Source organism: Zea mays, chromosome 5, assembly GCF_902167145.1.
Source record: "Zea mays cultivar B73 chromosome 5, Zm-B73-REFERENCE-NAM-5.0, whole genome shotgun sequence".
NCBI classification, from domain to species: domain Eukaryota; kingdom Viridiplantae; phylum Streptophyta; class Magnoliopsida; order Poales; family Poaceae; genus Zea; species Zea mays.
The window spans coordinates 187,471,087-187,489,612 of record NC_050100.1 but is presented as its reverse complement, the minus strand read 5'-3'; the positions used below and the strand labels follow the sequence as shown (position 1 = coordinate 187,489,612).

General features: G+C 50.5%; 1 protein-coding gene across 1 annotated transcript; it reads right to left on the bottom strand.

Moving 5' to 3' along the window:
* Positions 1 to 395: 395 nt before the first annotated feature.
* LOC103627403 (RING-H2 finger protein ATL5) lies at positions 396 to 1,477 on the bottom strand. Its single transcript, XM_008647695.3, has one exon. It carries the CDS (start codon positions 1,405 to 1,407, stop codon positions 463 to 465), a length of 945 nt encoding a protein of 314 aa, XP_008645917.1. The 5' UTR covers positions 1,408 to 1,477; the 3' UTR covers positions 396 to 462.
* Positions 1,478 to 18,526: the final 17,049 nt, after the last annotated feature.

Genomic DNA, 18,526 nt, shown 5'->3' with positions numbered 1-18,526 from the left:
TATAGAAACCGTAACGAGGCGCGGGAACCTAACTAGTTGGTCTTTACTTGAGTTCTTAGGGGTTTGTATAGTAACAACTTTGGTTGATTCCACATATGTAATATGTTCGCTGTAATATCTGAAACAATTTTACCTTTTCCTAGTTCCGTTAGACTGTTATTTGGACTTGGATCATTTAAAGACAGAGACTGCAACACATATTAAACATCATCTTTGAGTTTTTACTTGCTTCAGATGGATCACGCTGACGACGCAAGACTTCAGAACGACAACGCATCCATGCGAAACAGTACTCTGTTCTTGATAAAACGAAAACTGAAACTGAAATATAACTAAGCTTTCTTGTTCCAATCTGATTACAGGAAGCTAACGTGGGTATATATATACCCAATAAACCATCAACTGAATCTAATCAAACTATCCAGATCCTAGCCGGACTAACACTTCCTAATCTAATCTAATCTAATCTAATCTTAGACAGCTCAGGGACAGATCCCTGACAGAACTAACAAACTCCGGAGAGGCCGCGGTGACTTCCTGGCTACTGCCGTCGGACGCCGGCGAGGAGCCGTGATCCTCCTCGTTGGGGACGTCTTCATACTCCGACTCCCAGTCATCGCCCTCCTCGCTGGGGATGTCATCATACTCGGACTCCTCGTCGTCGCCCTCCTCGCTGGGGATGTCATCAGACTCCGACTCCTCGTCGTCGCCCTCCTCGCTAGGGATGTCACCAGACTCCGACTCCTCGTCGTCGCAAGCATCCTCGTCGTCCCAGTAGTCTTGCTCCACCGGCACCGGCGCCCGGCAGTAGGGGCACGTCCGGTTCACGGCCGTCCAGCGGTCCAGGCACTTGCGGTGGAACGTGTGGCTGCACGCCAGCTTCACGGACGTTGCTCCGCCGACCAGGTACTCCTTGTAGCATATGGCGCACTCCTCGACGACCGCGCCGGGCGGCAGCTCCTCGTCCTCGTCCTCGTCCACGGGCGCGCCGACCTCCACGGTCATGGCCACTGGCTTGCGGTACGAGTTGCTGCGGACCGACAGGCTGATGAACTCCGCCACGCTGGGCGCGCACTCCAGGGGCAGCCCCGCGGCCGTGACCATCTCCTCCACCCGCTGGGGCTGTCTGCAGAGGACGAAGTCGCCGGTGGAGCACGTGAAGCGGCGGGTAAGCTGGGTGGTAACGGCTGATGCCGGCGTCGGGGCCTCGCTCTGCTGCGGCAGCTTGTTGAGGAAGTCGATGGTGATGGGCGGGATGCGGAACAGCCAGTAATTGTCTACGGTGAGGTCGATGACGGTGTTGAGGTGGAGCGCCATGCCGGGGCACGGTAGCGCGGTGAGCTGGATGTTTAAGGAGTAGCTCCCGTCCGGCCCGTGGGCGTAGATGTAACGAGGAGTCATGGACATGGACCCGAGCTCTAGGTGCACCGATGGATTGAGTAGCAGTAGTATATGGGGCTTCTTCTTCTTCTTTTTGTTAATGGAGGAACTAGTATATGGGGTTTTGAAACAACAAAGGACGTGTAGTATTTATAGATCAGGCTAGCAGGACATCTCCCGTACACCGTGGCCGTATCGACGCGGAGTCCCGCGGGCGGACTAGTCTATTAGAATAGATAAGACATATCTGATAGTCATATCAGTCACGTGTATAACAAACTTGCAACCACCGGATATTGAAAGCCTAAGCTAGATTAGATTAGTTTTCAGGTGTTACGGTTCGTAATCTGTTAAGGGCGGAGACGTACGTTCGATGTTTTTTTTTTTAAAAAAAAATCAAACTTTCATCTTACAACATTATAAGTGTTCTTAAAATAAGGGATGTGTCCAGATACTTGTTTGGATGTTACATTTTTGGACTTCTTTCTCTGTTAACGAATAAAAAAGATACAAAATCTATTATGCAAATATGTACTTTTTTAGCATTGAATTTGTTAAGATACATAAAAAGTAACATCAAATGTGTCATATATATATTCTCAAATAATAGATATAAAATTCAGATACAACTATAGATTCGGGTTCAAATGCATTTTCTATTGTAGGGAGAAAATAATACACAGTTTTATTCTTGTCCTCATGATATACTTAACAACACAGCTAAAGATCAACACCGAATTCTACACACATCAATTTTAAAATATTAAATTGGCTATAATTCGGATGTTTAGAATCTATCCCTATCAAAAGTAGCACAAGTTACGACCGATTTCAGGAGCAGACCGGAATCTTCGAGCACCATGCTCACTAAACATGACTGTGAATTTTTTATCCAGTTGTTTAAAAAATGTATAAAACACAAACAAAGTCGGAAATTCATGAAACTTGTCCACATGTCATGATATCATATATAGAGCCTGTGATAAAAAATTAATAATGTTTCGAGAAAGTTGTGACACACTATGTGTAGAAACCTAAGTGACTTAACAATATAACCAAGGCACCACACGAGCACATACTAATGTGCGACAAAACTAAGCATACTCCCTCCCAACATATTGTTGTGGGTGATACAACCAAAGATAATGAAACTCTGTCACCCACAAGATTGTCCTTCCAAATCGAATGTTATAGTAGCTAGGTAGCTGACTCGCCAAGCAGCTATAGCTGTGGTACACCCAGGAAAGAAACAAAGGTTTCGGGCTTTCAGCAATGAATCATGCACATTGACATAATATTGAGTACAATGAAGGTTCTTTATAGCTAGGTAAATTATTACAACTCCAACAAGACATGGACATTGGGTAACTATCGACGAAGCTATGCCAACACTAGAAGGAGAGAGTCGAGTTTTGAAGTAGGACATTATGTTTATCTGAAGGTGTCACCGATCAGGGAGTCAGAAGGTTCGGAGTCAAGGACAAGTTAGCACCTCGATATATCGGACCGTACTAGATTCAAGCAAGACGTGGAGAAGTGACCTACCAGCTCAGCCTACTAGGAAGTCTGTCAGTCGTGCACGATGTGTTCCACGTATCGCAGTTGAAGAAATGTTTACAAGTGCCAGAGGAGTAGGTGCCAAAAGAGGACCTCGAAATCCAAGAAGACTTGCTTTTATCCACAAATTCAGGTGTTACTCCTCTTCTCTTTTCTCTCTTAACCCCCATTTCTTCTTTCCTTTAAAGGGAGGGTCTTTGTTTTAGTTGGAGTTGTACTTATTTTTCCAGGAGATAAAACCCTTTAAGTATTTATAAAGTGTTGTGTCATACTAAACCCCAAATTTTATCCTTGTGTGATGCATATGCTTATGATGATCTCCTTTGAATTTGTGGAATATTTGAGTATGAATCCAAGAGAGAAAGGAAAAAAGAAAAAGGAAAAGAAAACAGAATTCAAAATAAAAGAAAAAGGGAAAGGAGCCTTTAACCCCGCCCAGCCAGCATTACGGCCCATCCCTGGCCCAAACCGCGTGTGCCCCCGTGCCCCCCTCTCCCTCTCTCTGTCAGGCGAGCCCCACCCGACAGCGGCTCCGCCCACGCACGTGTTCGCGGCCTGGGTTTGCTGATCAAGAGGCCCCACGCACCGGAAGCCCCCCGCAACCGCCACCCGCAAAGCAGCCCCGTGGAGCCCACCCGTCAGCGTGCTGCAGCTGATTTAAACCCAACCTCAACCTCACGTAACCACCTCCCCTGCCCTGCGCGTGCACACACCGAGGAAGGTGGCCCACGCAGCGCCCTCCTCACGAAACTGCTGCCACCTCGACCCATTTTGAACCCCTATGCACGTCGCCCCTTTCCCCCGCCTCACTTCTCTCGCCCACGTAGCTAGTCGTCGCTCCGAGCTCACCGATGCCGCACCCGCCGAGCCACCCACTCACTGGAGCCCCCACGACGAGCCGACCCCGCCGTTCTTGCCCGAGGTCCGCCACCGCCATCCAAGCCTCGCCCCGTTTGAGCTCACCTCGAGGTAAAACCATTGGTCGTTCCTTCTTTTTCTCTCTCCCCCCTATTCCCTCATCTCCGTTGCTCGCTCACCGGTGAGGGCCAACGACTGCGTTCCGCCATCGTACCGTGGTCCTCTAGCCAGCCACCACCACCCAACGTCCCCCCTTCCCACGTGCACCGCCGACCCTGGCAACGACACGCACGCCATGCACGGACGGGAGGTAGACGGCGACCCCGACACTGGGGCCCACTGTAAGCTTCTCCACGCCAAACCCTTCTCCCCTCCTCTCGGGTCGCTGACAAGTCTACCCTGCTCGTCAGGACGCACCCACACCCACATGTATCCCGTCGCGCGCCTTGCTACCCGCCTGAGCAACTGACCCTTTGGCCCCACCTATCGGCCGCACGCATTCCGCGCCCACGCACCCGCCCCCGCCAGTTTTAATCGCAACCATGGATCAAGGACCCGACGGTCCGCGTGGCCTGATACCCCTTCGTGCGGCATTTTTATTAAAAAACCCTTAGTTTCTCGAGAATAAACCAATGACCATGTTTCTTTCACTCAAGCCCCTGTAATCTTATAGTTAGGCCCCTAGATCTTTATTGATGAGGAAAATGTATTTAAATTAGAGTTTTAAATCCCAAAATTTGCAAAATTCATAACTTTGTCATCATATGAACTCTAAATTAGGTGCTTAAAATTGCATTTTGTTCATTTTGTTTTTGTCTATCTACTGAAAGTATATTCATGCATTGTTTTGATATCTCCATTCATAGTTGGTCTCTAATCTAAAGATGATGTTATTCGAACCTTAATAAAAATAAAATAAAGATAGGAGACTCTAAAAAATGATCTAATACTCAAGTTTATAGGCTTTACACTATCTAATGAGTAATCCCATCCTGAACTAATTATATTTGAGCAAGTGTTATAACAACGTAGACTTGGTTAGAGAATAATGGATCACTTTGTGTAGTGATCTACCCTAGGCTTAGGGAACACCTCTTTGTATGTACCTTTTTGTCGAACATGTGATTACTCTGTTGCATGTGTTTGATGTATTGTTCTTTTGTTGTACCCCAAGTATATTGAGTGAATGATTGCTTTGCCTAGACAACGAGCAATCTGTGTTTCCCGAAGGAGTTGCAGGAGAAGTCCCTGAGCAACAGCTGGATTAAGGCTTGTGTCCTCTGACCTACTTATGCCCTATTCACATGATAGTTCATTTCCCTGCATTACGTAATTGAAACCTAAGGATTGACTAGCTTTCTATTACCTTGTCCTTGATTACCTTCTGGGTTATTATGGTCAGCTTTATGCTAATGTTCTACTTTAATCAATGAACATGATGAGACAAAAATTATGATATGATGCTTTACATTCTGATTATGATGATGAACTTCTGACACTAAAGGGGACTCGGATTGTTTCCCGAGTACCTCTCCATAAGGACCTGTTCATTGGATGACCACCTAGGAAAACAGTGCAACCATGAGGGTGGTATGAGACGCCCTTGGTTGATTAATTAGAGGAACTTGAGGAGTAGTCTGCTTTGTCGTCGTGTCGTCTACGGGGTCCAGGCACAATATTTGCTCTACCAAGGCTAGGTGCAGAGGTTCTTTCGTTTTGCTTTTGTTAGTCACTCCCCTGCGGGGAGATGTACAACATTTATCAAACTGGAGAAACCTAACAGGCGGCTATGACCTATAGGGAATCTTTGTAAAAGCTACATAGTGAAACCTTGCCGACTCACCTTGGGAGTGTCTAAGGGTTTGTACAACCCGAGGCAAAAAGAGATCATGTCTCGTGAGTAAATTGTGTGACCTCTGTAGAGTGTTAGAAACTTATATATCAGTCATGCTCATGGTTAGAAGCGGCCTTGGGAGCTCCTTTGATTAGAGATACTCTGGATACATTTAAGGTGGTGGTTTAATGATGATAACTGTGGTCATGGACTCTAATATTTCCTCTATGAGGATATATCGCATGGGTAATAAAATGGGATTAATGTTAAAACTTGGCTTGCACTAATGATAAAACCTGACATACTAAAACCATTTGCTTTGAGCCCCACCCCACATAAAGCTAGTCCACCTTGGCCAAGCGGGAGATTTGTAGAGTACGTTGTTGGGGGGCCTTCGTTTCCGAAGGTCCTCAAAAACATGACAGGAGCTTCGGAATGAGAATTGCTTCGGCACAGAATGGTGGAAGCATAACAAAATAAGCTTCATCACAACGATGCGGGAAAATGACACAAGGAGAAGGTGTTATTAGAGTTGCTAGAAGCAAATGACAATGTTATCCCTTTGACATTTGTAAACCTTGTATATAACCCTTGATGGTATGAATGTAATATCGTATGAAGCCGTACGATTGCCTATAAATAGGTGAATAGTACCCTCGTACTGTTCATGCTGTGTTGAAATTGCCTTCACGCTTTTGCCTTAGAACAAGCCGAAGGTACAAATGTAATATGCATTATGTATTAGTTTATTGATATATGATATGGATTATAATAATGTTTAACATTTGATGTGATGTGAATAAATGATGCGATATAATATATGTAATCATGCTTTTTTATTCGTGATCGATGAAGACCTGTTCTTCATGACCTTCGTCCAAAACTCATTATACCCAAAGGGAGATAATGCTTCGAAGGACGAAGGTATTTAACGTTTAACAATTGTGTCGCCTTGTTCTTGGGTCACATCAATAAAAAAACAAGTGACCAACATACGTTGATGTGTACTCACCCTTGCTTAAACACTAAACACCAGGTTGTCCACGTTGCAACCACTGCTCAGAAGAAGATGAAGGCCATGCGAAGGACTTTCAAGAGTTCCAGGACTTCGAGGAGTTCTATATTAGATTAGCGATGAACCCCCAGTCAGTTGCCTGTGACAGCCATATTATTACTGTGTTTCGCTTTAGCACTTTGATTACAGTTTAAGTTAATGACTATGTGGATGTCTCTGACATCATGACCTAATAAAGCAATACTTCTTTATGTTGTTATTCAAGTAATGTGCGATGATGTTCAGTTATGTAATCATTGTGTACGTGAATTTCTAATCCTAACATGTACATAGTTTGCATACGGTTTGCCTTCTAAAATCGGATGTGACATTATCGGATCATTTGTTTGTTCATCATAGGCCTTGAGCCGACCTACTACTTCTTCGTACTCCATCATTTTGAGATCATGGAATTGCTCCATGCCAGTTATGAAGTGGATGAAGTGATCAGGTACAGAGTTGATGAAATTCTTTACCATTGTCTCGTTTTCCAATGATCCGTCAAAATTATCAAATCATATTAACATCGTCGAGATCATCCTGATGAGTTGATCAAGGGTTTCTCCCTCCTTTGTGTGTCGCGCATTGAACTCATCTTTCAACATCTGTAGTCGTGCCTTCTTAACACGATTAGTGTAGAGAAACCTTGTTCGGAGGCACTCCCACACTTCTCGCGTCATCTTCTTCTTGGCGACTTGCAAGAGGAGACCTTCTGGGAGAGCTTGAAGAAGACGTGCTCGCGTGGTCTTGTCTTTCTTCATGTTGATAGCCACCCCTGCCGCCGGTTCGTTCGCTTCCTAGACGTCTTTCGCCTCCATCATCGCTAGTACTCGAATGCTCCAACTTATGTAGTTCGCTGTCGTGAATAATGGGTACTAGAACGACACACCACCGCCCTCCCGCGCGTCTACTTCTGCAGCGATGATCGACATTACGTTGCCTCAGCTCCGATACTAGATAATCAGATATTAGAATACTTGCTTTATATTGATCACACTGATGACACAAGACTTCAGAATGACAACGCATTCAAGCGAAACGGTACTCTGTTCTTGATAAAATGAAAACTAAAACTAGAATATAACTAAACTTTCTTATTCCAATCTGAGTAGAAAGCTAACATTGGTATATATTGGGCCACCTCTCCGCCTCACACCTGTAGAAATCTCTCCCCCTGCCCTCATTCGCTCACTTCTCTGCCTCCATCTTGCGCCTCCTCCACGCCATCGAGAAGTGAAGCATCCCAATCCTATGTGACTCAAATGTGATACAAATACTAGTACCGGGAGGCTAGTATCTACATTTATACTTCATATGGTTCCAGATCTGCTTAAACGATACAAACATATACATGTGACGATCAAATTTAAGAGTTGGTCCACAAGTCGGACTTATCATCAGAGTGAGGCTGAAGTAGCCCAATATACATAGCGAAGCAAATCAGCAGTCCAACAACCATAGGGATAGTAGGAAAACAGGCGTAACTCTTACCCGGTCAGGGATCTCCTTCTCTAAAAAAACAAACAAATAAGCAAGAGTGAGTACTTACGTACCCAGCAGCCCACCTTCACCCACGAAATGTGTAAATCATATATAATGCATGGAATATGTGGAGCTCAGGGTATTTTTCAGAAAAAGCAATTTTCATTGTAGGGCTATTTTGCAAAACATTTTATCATTTTCAAAGTGCATCATCTTCCAAAGGAGCAGGAAGTTTTTCAAAATAAAATCAAATTCCCTAGGACTAAACCATCTAGAAATCTCGTTAGTTTCCCACCGGTTTTTATTTTCAAAAATAGCTACTGGACTTCCCATCCACCATAGCTCACGGCTCAACGCTGGACCTTTCAAAACCCATTTTCAAAACATTTTGGAAAACAAAACACTAATTGCCAAATCCATGGCAGAATTCATCCATACCCGTGGACACAAACTATTCAAATAGGTTTTTGAACTCTATGCAGAGGTGTAAACTTTACCAACTAGTACAGTTTCTGCAACCTCACCGTCGTGAGATCCGAATACTGAAACTCGCTCCTCCCTTGCACAATTTCCCTTAGGTCCCGTTTGTTTCCTTTCATTTGGAGGAATTGGAATCTTAGTAATGGAATGGGCTATTTATTTAAGAATGTGACATTCCACCACTTTCCAGAATTATCATATAAGCATATCTCAAATTCATGGGTTGATAGATGGAAATTGATTCTATAGATTTACATGCTATTTTTCCGATACACAACGTATATCACACTCTTCTGCTTGCTTCGCTATAACATAAATGTAGTATATAACTATATCTCTCATATGATTTAGGATAATATACAAATATATTACATATATAAATATATGAACTTAATTAGTTTGGTCTAAATTATAATTATTAAAATGGAATTCAATTCCAACGAAACAAACGGGGCCTTAATGGTTATACCAAAAGGAACAAGACCACCTCCTCGCCGAAACCAGGATGGAATTATTCCCCCTCCTTGTCCTTCTGGTGCTCCCCAGCCACCGATAACCCTTGAGAAGAGGTACATACCCTTATACTCATCCCTAGCTACAACTACCAATCTACCATACAACTTATGTTGATTGGAGTATAGGACATGCAGCTCATCCTTTAGTACCCAAACTGCATGATCTTTATCCAATAAACTCAATGATTCCACAGTGGTGACTTTCAATATTGATATAGACATGCTCTATGAGGACTAGAGTAGGAAGTTTATGTATTTAACATAATTGAGTCCTTATTACATAAGAAACAAACTGCTGGTGCAGAATTTTTGAATTGAATTCTTAGCAACTCGATTTAGTTCTATTTTCTTGGCGCGGATTTTTATGAAAAGAAAAAACAAAACTACTGATGTAGAATGTGTCAAGCCATTCAATACTTGTGTGGTGTTGCAGAATTAGTGTAAAGGTTAAAGCCGTAGAGTTAAATGTTTTCTATTTACTATTTTTGAGGATACTATTTAGAGATTTTGTTGTCTTGATTCTTGAATCCTGATTACCTTATTGAAGGGATCCTGTTGTTCTGAATTTTGTTTTGAATATTATGAATTATGTTACTTAGACTTGCTGGTTGCTGTTGTAACAACTAACATGCATTTGTGACTTTTATATGGATCGAATGTCATCGCTAGGTGCCTTTTGACTGGGAATATTGAAATTATTGTGACCATGTTCATTGTGCTTTTCTATGGTCAAGTTCATAGTGTCATACTTATGTTGCATATCACATCTCTCCATCATATGGCTGCAGAAGCAATATGTTGTGTAATGATATTTTCGATATTACAATGTTTGTTCGATATCAGTTCGTTCTATTTAAGTCGGCGTATTTATAATAATATTATATATTTATATTGTCAATACAATATTAATGTTATAGTGATATTTTGCCACACAAATTTTGTATAATATAGTGATGTTTATCGTCTCGTATATTTTATACTAATTTTTAACTTCTGTGGCAAAGCACAGGTACAAACCTAGTACACCTAATAAAGGCTAAAATGAATCTAAACAAACTATCCAGATCCTAATCAGACCCGCTTCCTAATCTAATCTAATTTTAGACATATTAGGGACAAATTCTCACTAGTACAGAGAAGCTATATAGTGGCGGTCCTAGAGCTATTTGCAATGGCGTTTTTCAGTGCCGCCAGTGAAAATCGGTATTTTCACTGGCGGTTGTTTTGTAACCGCCGGTGGAAATGTTGTTTTCACTGGTGATTTTTTAAAAAAAAACACCCGTAAAATATCATGTTCACGAGCCCACCTGTTTATTTTCACTGGCGCGCGTTAGCTGAAACTACCAGAAAAAAATTTGTAAGTATCATCAGCTTAGAGCTCTTTTCTACTAGTGTCTAGATCCTAACCTGACATGCTTCCTAATCTAATCTAATACTAGGTCAGTGCCCGTGCGTTGCAATAGGGACATATAATATCTCGATAACTTATATATGCATATGTGTTATACGATTATGATATGGATGGCAACATTCACGAGCCGTCCGTAATGATATCAAAGAGAAACCTAGGCCTGCAACGCACAGACACTCACCTAATAGTGTATTATATAAAATATAAAAACCTAAATATCAAACAATATTATTTGCTAATCCATCTTACCTATATAGTGCTTTGCATCTTTCATTGATGAGCGATGTAGCTCATATGTTCATATCCAGCTATTATACCAATGCACCATAGTTGTCAGCTGAAGGGTGGTCCTTAGAGCCACTATCATATGTTGACCTAGCATTTCTACCATACACTGGTGGTGGTGGTCTGGTGGATTGGAGGATTTATTTGGTTATGCTTTATTGATCTCCACCGACAAACAAAGCAAATAACCTAAGCCTGGTCAAAGTCCCTTCCATTAATTATTATTAATTTAATCAGTCATGGACCAATAGAAAGTTGGTTTGGATTTGTGAGTGTGGTGAGAGGAAAATAACTTATGCATAATTCGTTAGCAAGTAGATTTAGAAGTGTAGAAAAATGAGAAGACACTTTGAATGAATTGTACAATAGGAATATAACAAGCATATAATCGAATGGCATCAATGAATGAGACAATTCAATGTGAGGCATATAACTTAAGAAAAAACACTATTCAACTGGTGCAATTCAAAGGTTCTTTGATCAATAGTTGACCTTCTCAATGTTTGTGACAGTAGATTCTTAAAGAACCTGCAGGACCTGCAGAGTCGCGGCGGCTGGCGGAGCTGCAGGACCTGGGGACGGCGATCCACCTGCTGTCGTCGGCGCGGGCGCTGGTGCTGCAGTAGCCGGTGACGCAGCAGCAGGAGCTGGTGGGCAGCCTGGACACGGAGCTGAGCGACATGCGGTGGCGGCGTGGCAACAGCCAGCATCAGCATCAGCATGAGAGGCAGTGATGCCGACGTCGAGGAGCGGCAGGAGGGGAGACGGGGACACGACGACGGCCGTGGGGACCCCGCGCGGGTCAGCCGGGGCAGGGGAGGCGCTGACGCCTACGTCGGCGTAGCGCGCGGCGGAGCAGCCGGTCAAGGTGGCCATCATGCGCAAGTCTATGAACCGAGTCAGCGACCTGCACGGCTTCGAGAACGCGCGCTTCTGAAGCTAGCCGTCGTCGACCTCGTGTCTGTCTATAATTGAGTCGTGTTCTGTTTTGGCCTTCTTCTTTTTCCCGTTTTCTTTCGCCAGTGAAACGAGATGAGTACCCAAAGTGGAGGAAGAAGATAGCCCCCCCGCCCCATGCCGCAAACGGCGGCTAGCCGGAGCTGTTGTTGTTGTTATATGTGGATTATCAATTATGAGGACGATTAATGAACTCGGATAGGATGAATTGGTTTGCGCATTTAGCGTCACTTGGCTGAATCAATGACAAGGGACAGCGCATGATTCATTCATCACTTGTTTTGGTCCTCTAGTTCTTCTGATTCCGATCGCTAGCTGCAAAAAGCTTCAGCTGAGCTGATCGGGGCCTGGGCAGAGCATCCGTCTCCGTCATGCTTCATCTCATCACATCACATCATAGATGTAATAACAGGAAACTAAGGAAAGGTTGATTCTCTTCACGCTTTCTTCTTCAGGGATTGATAGAGCTGCTCCTCCGGTCGCTGTTACTGCACGAGCACATCACCTAAAAGAAAAAAAAATTGCTCCTTTTCTACTGCTCTTCTTTTTTTTCCTTTTCTATCTATCTCTACAAACAATGCCTTTTGTTTTTTTCTACTTGTCGGCGTTTCGAGACAGGGGGGTCCCTAAGCCGACGAGTGAGTGTGTTGCGTGCCCCAGCCCAGATGGGTCGAGCGCGTGGGCGAGCGCGAAGGGGGGAGAGGCGAGGTGGCCGGAGTCGGGCGTGAGAGAGGTGGAAGTCCCGCGGCCTTCGTGTTCGTCCCGCGCCCAGGTCGGGTGCGCTTGCAGTAGGGGGGTTACAAGCGTCCACGCGGGTGAGGGAAGCGAGCGGCCCCAAGAGAGCGCCTGTCCCGTCCTCGGTCCCGCGCGGCCAACCTCCTCTAAGAAGGCTCTGGTCCTCCCTTTTATAGTCGTAAGGAGAGGATCCAGGTGTACAATGGGGGGTGTAGCAGAGTGCTACGTGTCTAGCGGAGAGAGAGCTAGCACCCTAGGTACATGCCAATGTGGCAGCCGGAGAGGTCTTGGCACCTTGCTGGCGTGATGTCGTGGCTGTCGGAGGAGCGACGGAGCCTGGCGGAGGGACAGCTGTTGGAGCGGTCGAGTCCTTGCTGACGTCGCCCTGCTTCCGTAAGAGAGCTGAGGGCCGCCGTCGTCACAGAGCTCGTGGAGCGCCATCATTGCCCATCCGGCGGAGCTGGCCGGATGGGACGCCGGCCTTGTTCTCCGTGACCCGAGTCGATTCGGGGTAGGACGATGATGGCGCTTCCTGTTGACGTGGCGGGCCTGTGCCCTAGGCAGGGTGACGTGGGGGCTCCTCCGAAGCCGAGGTCGAGTCTGTCTTCCGTTGCCAAGGCCGAGCCCGAGCCCCCGGGTCGGGCGAGGCGGAGATCGTTTGGCCGAGGCCAGGACGGAGTCCGAGCCCTGGGGTCGGGCGAGGCGGAGTTTCGTCGTCTTCCGGGTCTTAGCCCGAGTCCGAGCCCTGGGGTCGGGCGGAGCGGAGTTCGCCGTCTTCCGGGTCTTAGCCCGAGTCCGAGCCCTGGGGTCGGGCGGAGCGGAGTTCGCTGTCTTCCGGGTCTTAGCCCGAGTCCGAGCCCTGGGGTCGGGCGGAGCGGAGTTCGCCGTCTTCCGGGTCTTAGCCCGAGTCCGAGCCCTGGGGTCGGGCGGAGCGGAGTTCGTCGTCTTCCGGGTCTTAGCCCGAGTCCGAGCCCTGGGGTCGGGCGGAGCGGAGTTCGCTATGGCGCCTTTGGCAAGGCCTGACTGCCTGTCAGACTCACTCTGTCGAGTGGCACTGCAGTCGGAGTGGCGCAGGCGGCGCTGTCCTTCTGTCAGACTGGTCAGTGGAGCGGTGGAGTGACGGCGGTCACTTCGGCTCTGCCGGGGGGCGCGTGTCAGGATAAAGGTGTCAGGCCACCTTTGCGTTAAATGCTCCTGCAACTTGGTCAGTCAGTGTGGCGATTTAGTCAGGGTTGCTTCTGAGCGAAGCCAAGGCCTCGGGCGAGCCGGTGGTGTGTCCACCGTTAAAAGGGGGGCCTCGGGCAAGACGGAAGTCTCTCGAGGTCGGCTGCCCTCGGCCGAGGCTAGGCTCGGGTGAAGCGTGATCGAGTCACTCGTGTGGACTGATCCCTGACTTAATCGTACCCATCAGGCCTTTGCAGCTTTATGCTGATGGGGGTTACCAGCTGAGAATTAGGCGTCTTGAGGGTACCCCTAATTATGGTCCCCGACAGTAGCCCCCGAGCCTCGAAGGGAGTGTTAGCACTCGCTTGGAGGCTTTCGTCGCACTTTTTTGCAAGGGGACCAGCCTTTCTCGGTTGCATTTTGTTCCGGTGGGTGCGCGCGAGCGCACCCGCCGGGTGTAGCCCCCGAGGCCTCGGAGGAGTGGTTACACTCCTTCGAGGTCTTAATGCCTTGCGTAATGCTTTGGCTGGTCTGGTCGTTCCCTCATGCGAACTGGTCGTAGCCCGGGTGCACGGTCGGGGCCCAAGCTCTCGGGCTGGTATGTTGATGCTGTCAACGGTTTGGCCGGAGCCGATTTTGCGAGAGCAGCCCCCGAGCCTCTGCACAGGGCGAGAGGACGATCAGGGACAGACTCGGCTTTTTTACATACGCCCCTACGTCGCCTTTCCGCAAGGAGGAGGGGGGGAGAGCGCCATGTTACCCTCGATGGGCACCGAACATGGTGTCTCCGGTGAGCTGCAAGCGGGTAATCCGAGTGGACGTCCGTGCCCCGTTCGTTGGGGGTCGGCTAGGGGCCCAGAGGCACGCCCAAAAGTACCTGCGGGTGATTTGCCGGACCCGGTCCCCTGGCGACGGGGTCCGAGGGCTCGATGCCTCCCTCCGATGGGATTCCGTTACAAGATCGTTCCCGCTGGTCTCGGAAATGTCCTAGGGTACCTCGGGAGCACAGCCCGAGCCTCGGTTATGTATCGAACGTACCCCTGGTCATCCCTCGCTCGGTGTCTGAGGCGACTGTGAACCCTTTGGGGGCCAGCCTTCGAACCCCTGATCAGTAATGGGCGCGGAGCCCGAGTAGCCTAAGGCGGCCATGGAACCCTTCGGGGGGCTGGCCTTCGAACCCCTGACCAGTAGTGGGTGTCGGGCCCACGCGATCTGAGGCGACTGTTGAACCCTTCGGAGGGCCAGTCTTCGAACCCCTGATCAGTAGGGGGGGCTCGGAGCCCGGTTCCTTCGCGGAGAAGGATCCTTTTCGGGGTATCCCCCTTTCCCGGTCCCTATTGCAAGAGATAGAGAAAGAGGAAAAAGGAAAAGGATACGAAATCGAACGATGTGGCGTACCTTTTTTGACGCGGTTATTACGGCGAAGGCGAAGCGTCGCGCGCTTCTCCCGCCAGAGGCGCCGCGTGTCCCGCCGCGGAGTTAATGCGACGGGGCGAGTGGTTGGCAGGGCGGCCGTTGCGCGTGCGCGAGCCGTTCGAGGAACGGCTGTTTCGCTTCGCGCTTTTTGAATCCCGCGTCCGGTCCGGGCGGTGTGCTGGAAACGGTTTCGCCCTGGCCTTCATATACTTGAGAGGGGGTCCGATGACGGTTCTTTGCTCTGCTCCCTTCTTTTCCCTTTAGGTTTTCGCAACCCGGGAAACTTTAGTCGGAGAAGAGAGAAAACCGCCCTCCCTGCCCCCCGCGCCGCCATCTCCTCCATTTTGGTGATGGCGGATCGAGTGACCATAATCCCCCCGCGCGATCCGTGGCCCTTCTCCATGGTGACGGCGAGTGATCTGGAGGAGCTGGTCGGCGAGGGTTTGCTCCGCCCCCTCACCGACAAGCAGCGGCCAGAGTGGATTCCTCCCGTGGGCGGAGCCGCTCCGTCCCCACCGCCGGGGTACGTCGTGAGCTTCGTCTCCTTCCATGAGCGGGGATTTGGTGTGCCGACGGGCCGCTTTATGCGGGCCATCCTATTCCACTACGGGGTGGAGTTGCACAACCTCTCCCCCAACTCCATCTCGCAGGCCGCTATCTTCGTAGCGGTATGCGAAGGGTACTTGGGGATCGCCCCTCATTGGGATTTGTGGACTCATCTCTTCCTCGCCGAGCCTTTCGCCTTGTCGACGGGGGAGAGGAGGATCCGTGCAGCGGTGCGGGCCGGCGGCTGCATTCTCTTGTTGAGGCAGTCGCGGGCGTTGCAGTACATTCCTGCCATTCTTGCGTCTTCGAACAAGGGGTGGCAGCGCCGGTGGTTCTACCTCCGGAATGACGGTGAGTTGCTCCCACCGTTCTCCCAGCGAGCAGTTACTGCTGCCACCGACGCCTGGCGCCACGGGACCCCGTACGAGAGGCAGAAGAATCTCGAACCCCTTCTCCAGGCCCTGAAGGAGTTGCGGGAGGGGGGATTTACCGCTGCGGGAGTGATCGCGGTTTTCAACCGTCGGAGGGTGCTTCCATTGGCGGAGCGGCGGCTGCCGCTCTGGGAGATGACCCGGAAGCTGACTGGGAGGGCTCGCGAATGTCCCCTGATCCTCTCCCCTTCAACGCCCTCCAATGGCGGGTGTCGGCTGCGATGGGGAAGCCGGACCCTCACGCATACTCCCAGCTTCGGATGCGCCCCGACCAGGGGTGTGTAACTTTGGTGAGTGTTCGCTCCTTCCTTCTTCGTATATCGGGTCGCTCCGGGTTCTTATGATCGGGTTCCTTTCTCCCCTCCTTTTAGGATGTGGGGTGGCACAAACCCTCCCATCCACGGGTCCCGGAGGACGCGGTGGACCGTGCAGCGCGGCGGGTCGCCGCGGAGGAGAAGAAGAAAAAGAAGGACGCGGAGAAGGCCCGGGCCCGCGAGCGGAGGCGGGCTCGGGACGCCTTGGAGAAGCGCCGTCGCCAGCAGGAGAGGGACGGACTCCCGAGGGAGCCGTCGCCGGAGACGCCCGACGACGATGATGACGATGATGATGATGAAGAGGATGACATGGCCGCCCGTCTCGGCCTCAGCCCCGGCTTGGGGTGTGGCCAGGAGCCGTCGAGCCAGCCCCCGAGCGGGCCGACTCCGTCAGCCCCCGAAGTCGGGGCGTCGGGCTCCCGACCCGAGGCACGGGGGCGAACCGAGAGGTCACCTGACCCCTCAGCCGGAGGAGCTGAGGCAGCTCCGGAGGTCCAGGCCAAGGCATCTGTTCCCCAGGGGCCGCCGCTCGTGTCGGCGGCGCATGGGGGTGACCCTCAAGTCGTTGCGGCCGTGCCCGGGGAATCTGCTTCCCGGGCGCCCCAAACAAGGGTGGTGCCGAAGGTGCCGGCGAAGCGGACCTCGGCGGCTGTTTCGGGAGCCGGGATCCAGGAAGGCTCCCCCAGGCGCGGTGGATCATGGCCCGAAGTGGGTGAGTATCTCGGAATGTCTTCGTCTTGGCTTCCCATTCATATGTCTCGGTCGTGATCTTTCTTTCCTCCTCTCTTTTTTTTATATCCAGCAAGCGAAGTCATGGCCAGACCGACCCGGCACCCCGGAAGGCCCTCAAGACGGCGCCGGACTGTGTGGCCAACGCCATTCAGCCGACCCTTTCGCGGGGTACTTCACCGCAGGGGGCTCGGGCGTCGCCAATCTCTGAGGAGCGGGCTCCCGAGGCCGGCTCTTCAGCCGAGGCGGCTATCGTGGTTGAGGAAGCGGCTGACGCCCACGTGGCCCTGAGGTCGCCTGTCGTGCCGGCCATGCCGGCGCCTGCCACCGCCGAGGTTGCCGCCGTCCCTGTCGAAGGGCGTCTAGTTGCCGCCAGCGTCGGGATGGCTGATGCGTCGGTGCCCAAGACCTCAGAAGAGGTGGGCGTGGACGCGCAATCCGTCCAGCCGGGTGACAGCCTCATCGCTGTGCGGCGGAGCCTCGAGGCCCGGCGCCCGGTGCTCCGATTTCGGACCCGCGAGGCCTCGGACCCTGTCTTCGTTCTTGATGATGAGCAGGAGGACCAGTCCTGGGGTGAGCTCCGCGAGTGTGCAGAGGCAACGGTGGGGTCGCTCCGGTCGTCGCTGGAGGTTTTCTGCAGAGACGTCCCCAAAATCCTCCAGGTAGCGGTTTCGGGCATACCTTTTTTCCTTCTGTGAGCGAGACACTCGTCGTGACGCCCTGTTTCCTTTCCCCAGGATCTGACGGACCGGAGCGCCGCCAAGTCGTCGTTCATCCGCCGCGAGGTTGATGTCTGGGGCTCGCTGCGATCCCTGAGGTCCTCGCTCGCCGGGGCTACCGCGCGCCTTTCTCAGCAGGATGCCAAGGTGGCGGACCTCCAGCTGCTCTGCGCCGACCTGACAGCCGAGGCGGCAGCAGCGCGTGCGGAGGCGCAACGGCAGCGATCGGAGCTCGTCCAGGTCGTCGAGGAACGGGACCGATCTCAGGGCCGGGCTGCCGAGGCCGAAAGCCGAGCCGAGACCCTCGTGGCTGACTTAGCCGCGGCCCAGGTCGCGGCCTCGGAGCATCGTGCCCGAGCCGGAGGTACGTCTTGGTCCTCCCTGGTTCTTGTTCTTGTCCGTTTCCTTTGCTTGTGCTTGAGGTATTTCTCCTGGTTGCTTGCAGAGCTTGAGTCCGTCCTTGACGAGTCCGCCAAGGCGCTCGCCGAGGCGCTTGCCGGAGCTGCCGAGCAGAGGGAGGCGGACCTCGCGGCCATGTCCGAGGCCATCTCGGACTTTTATCGTGTCCTCGGCTCCGGCGACGTCCCTTCAGGAAGCTCCCCTCAGAGCCACCTTCGGGCCTTGGGTGATCACGCGCGCGGCAGAGTCCGCAAAGCGCT

Excerpts from the sequence above, each read along its gene's own strand:
- LOC103627403 (XM_008647695.3), bottom strand. The coding sequence starts at position 1,407 with ATGTCCATGACTCCTCGTTACATCTACGCCCACGGGCCGGACGGGAGC.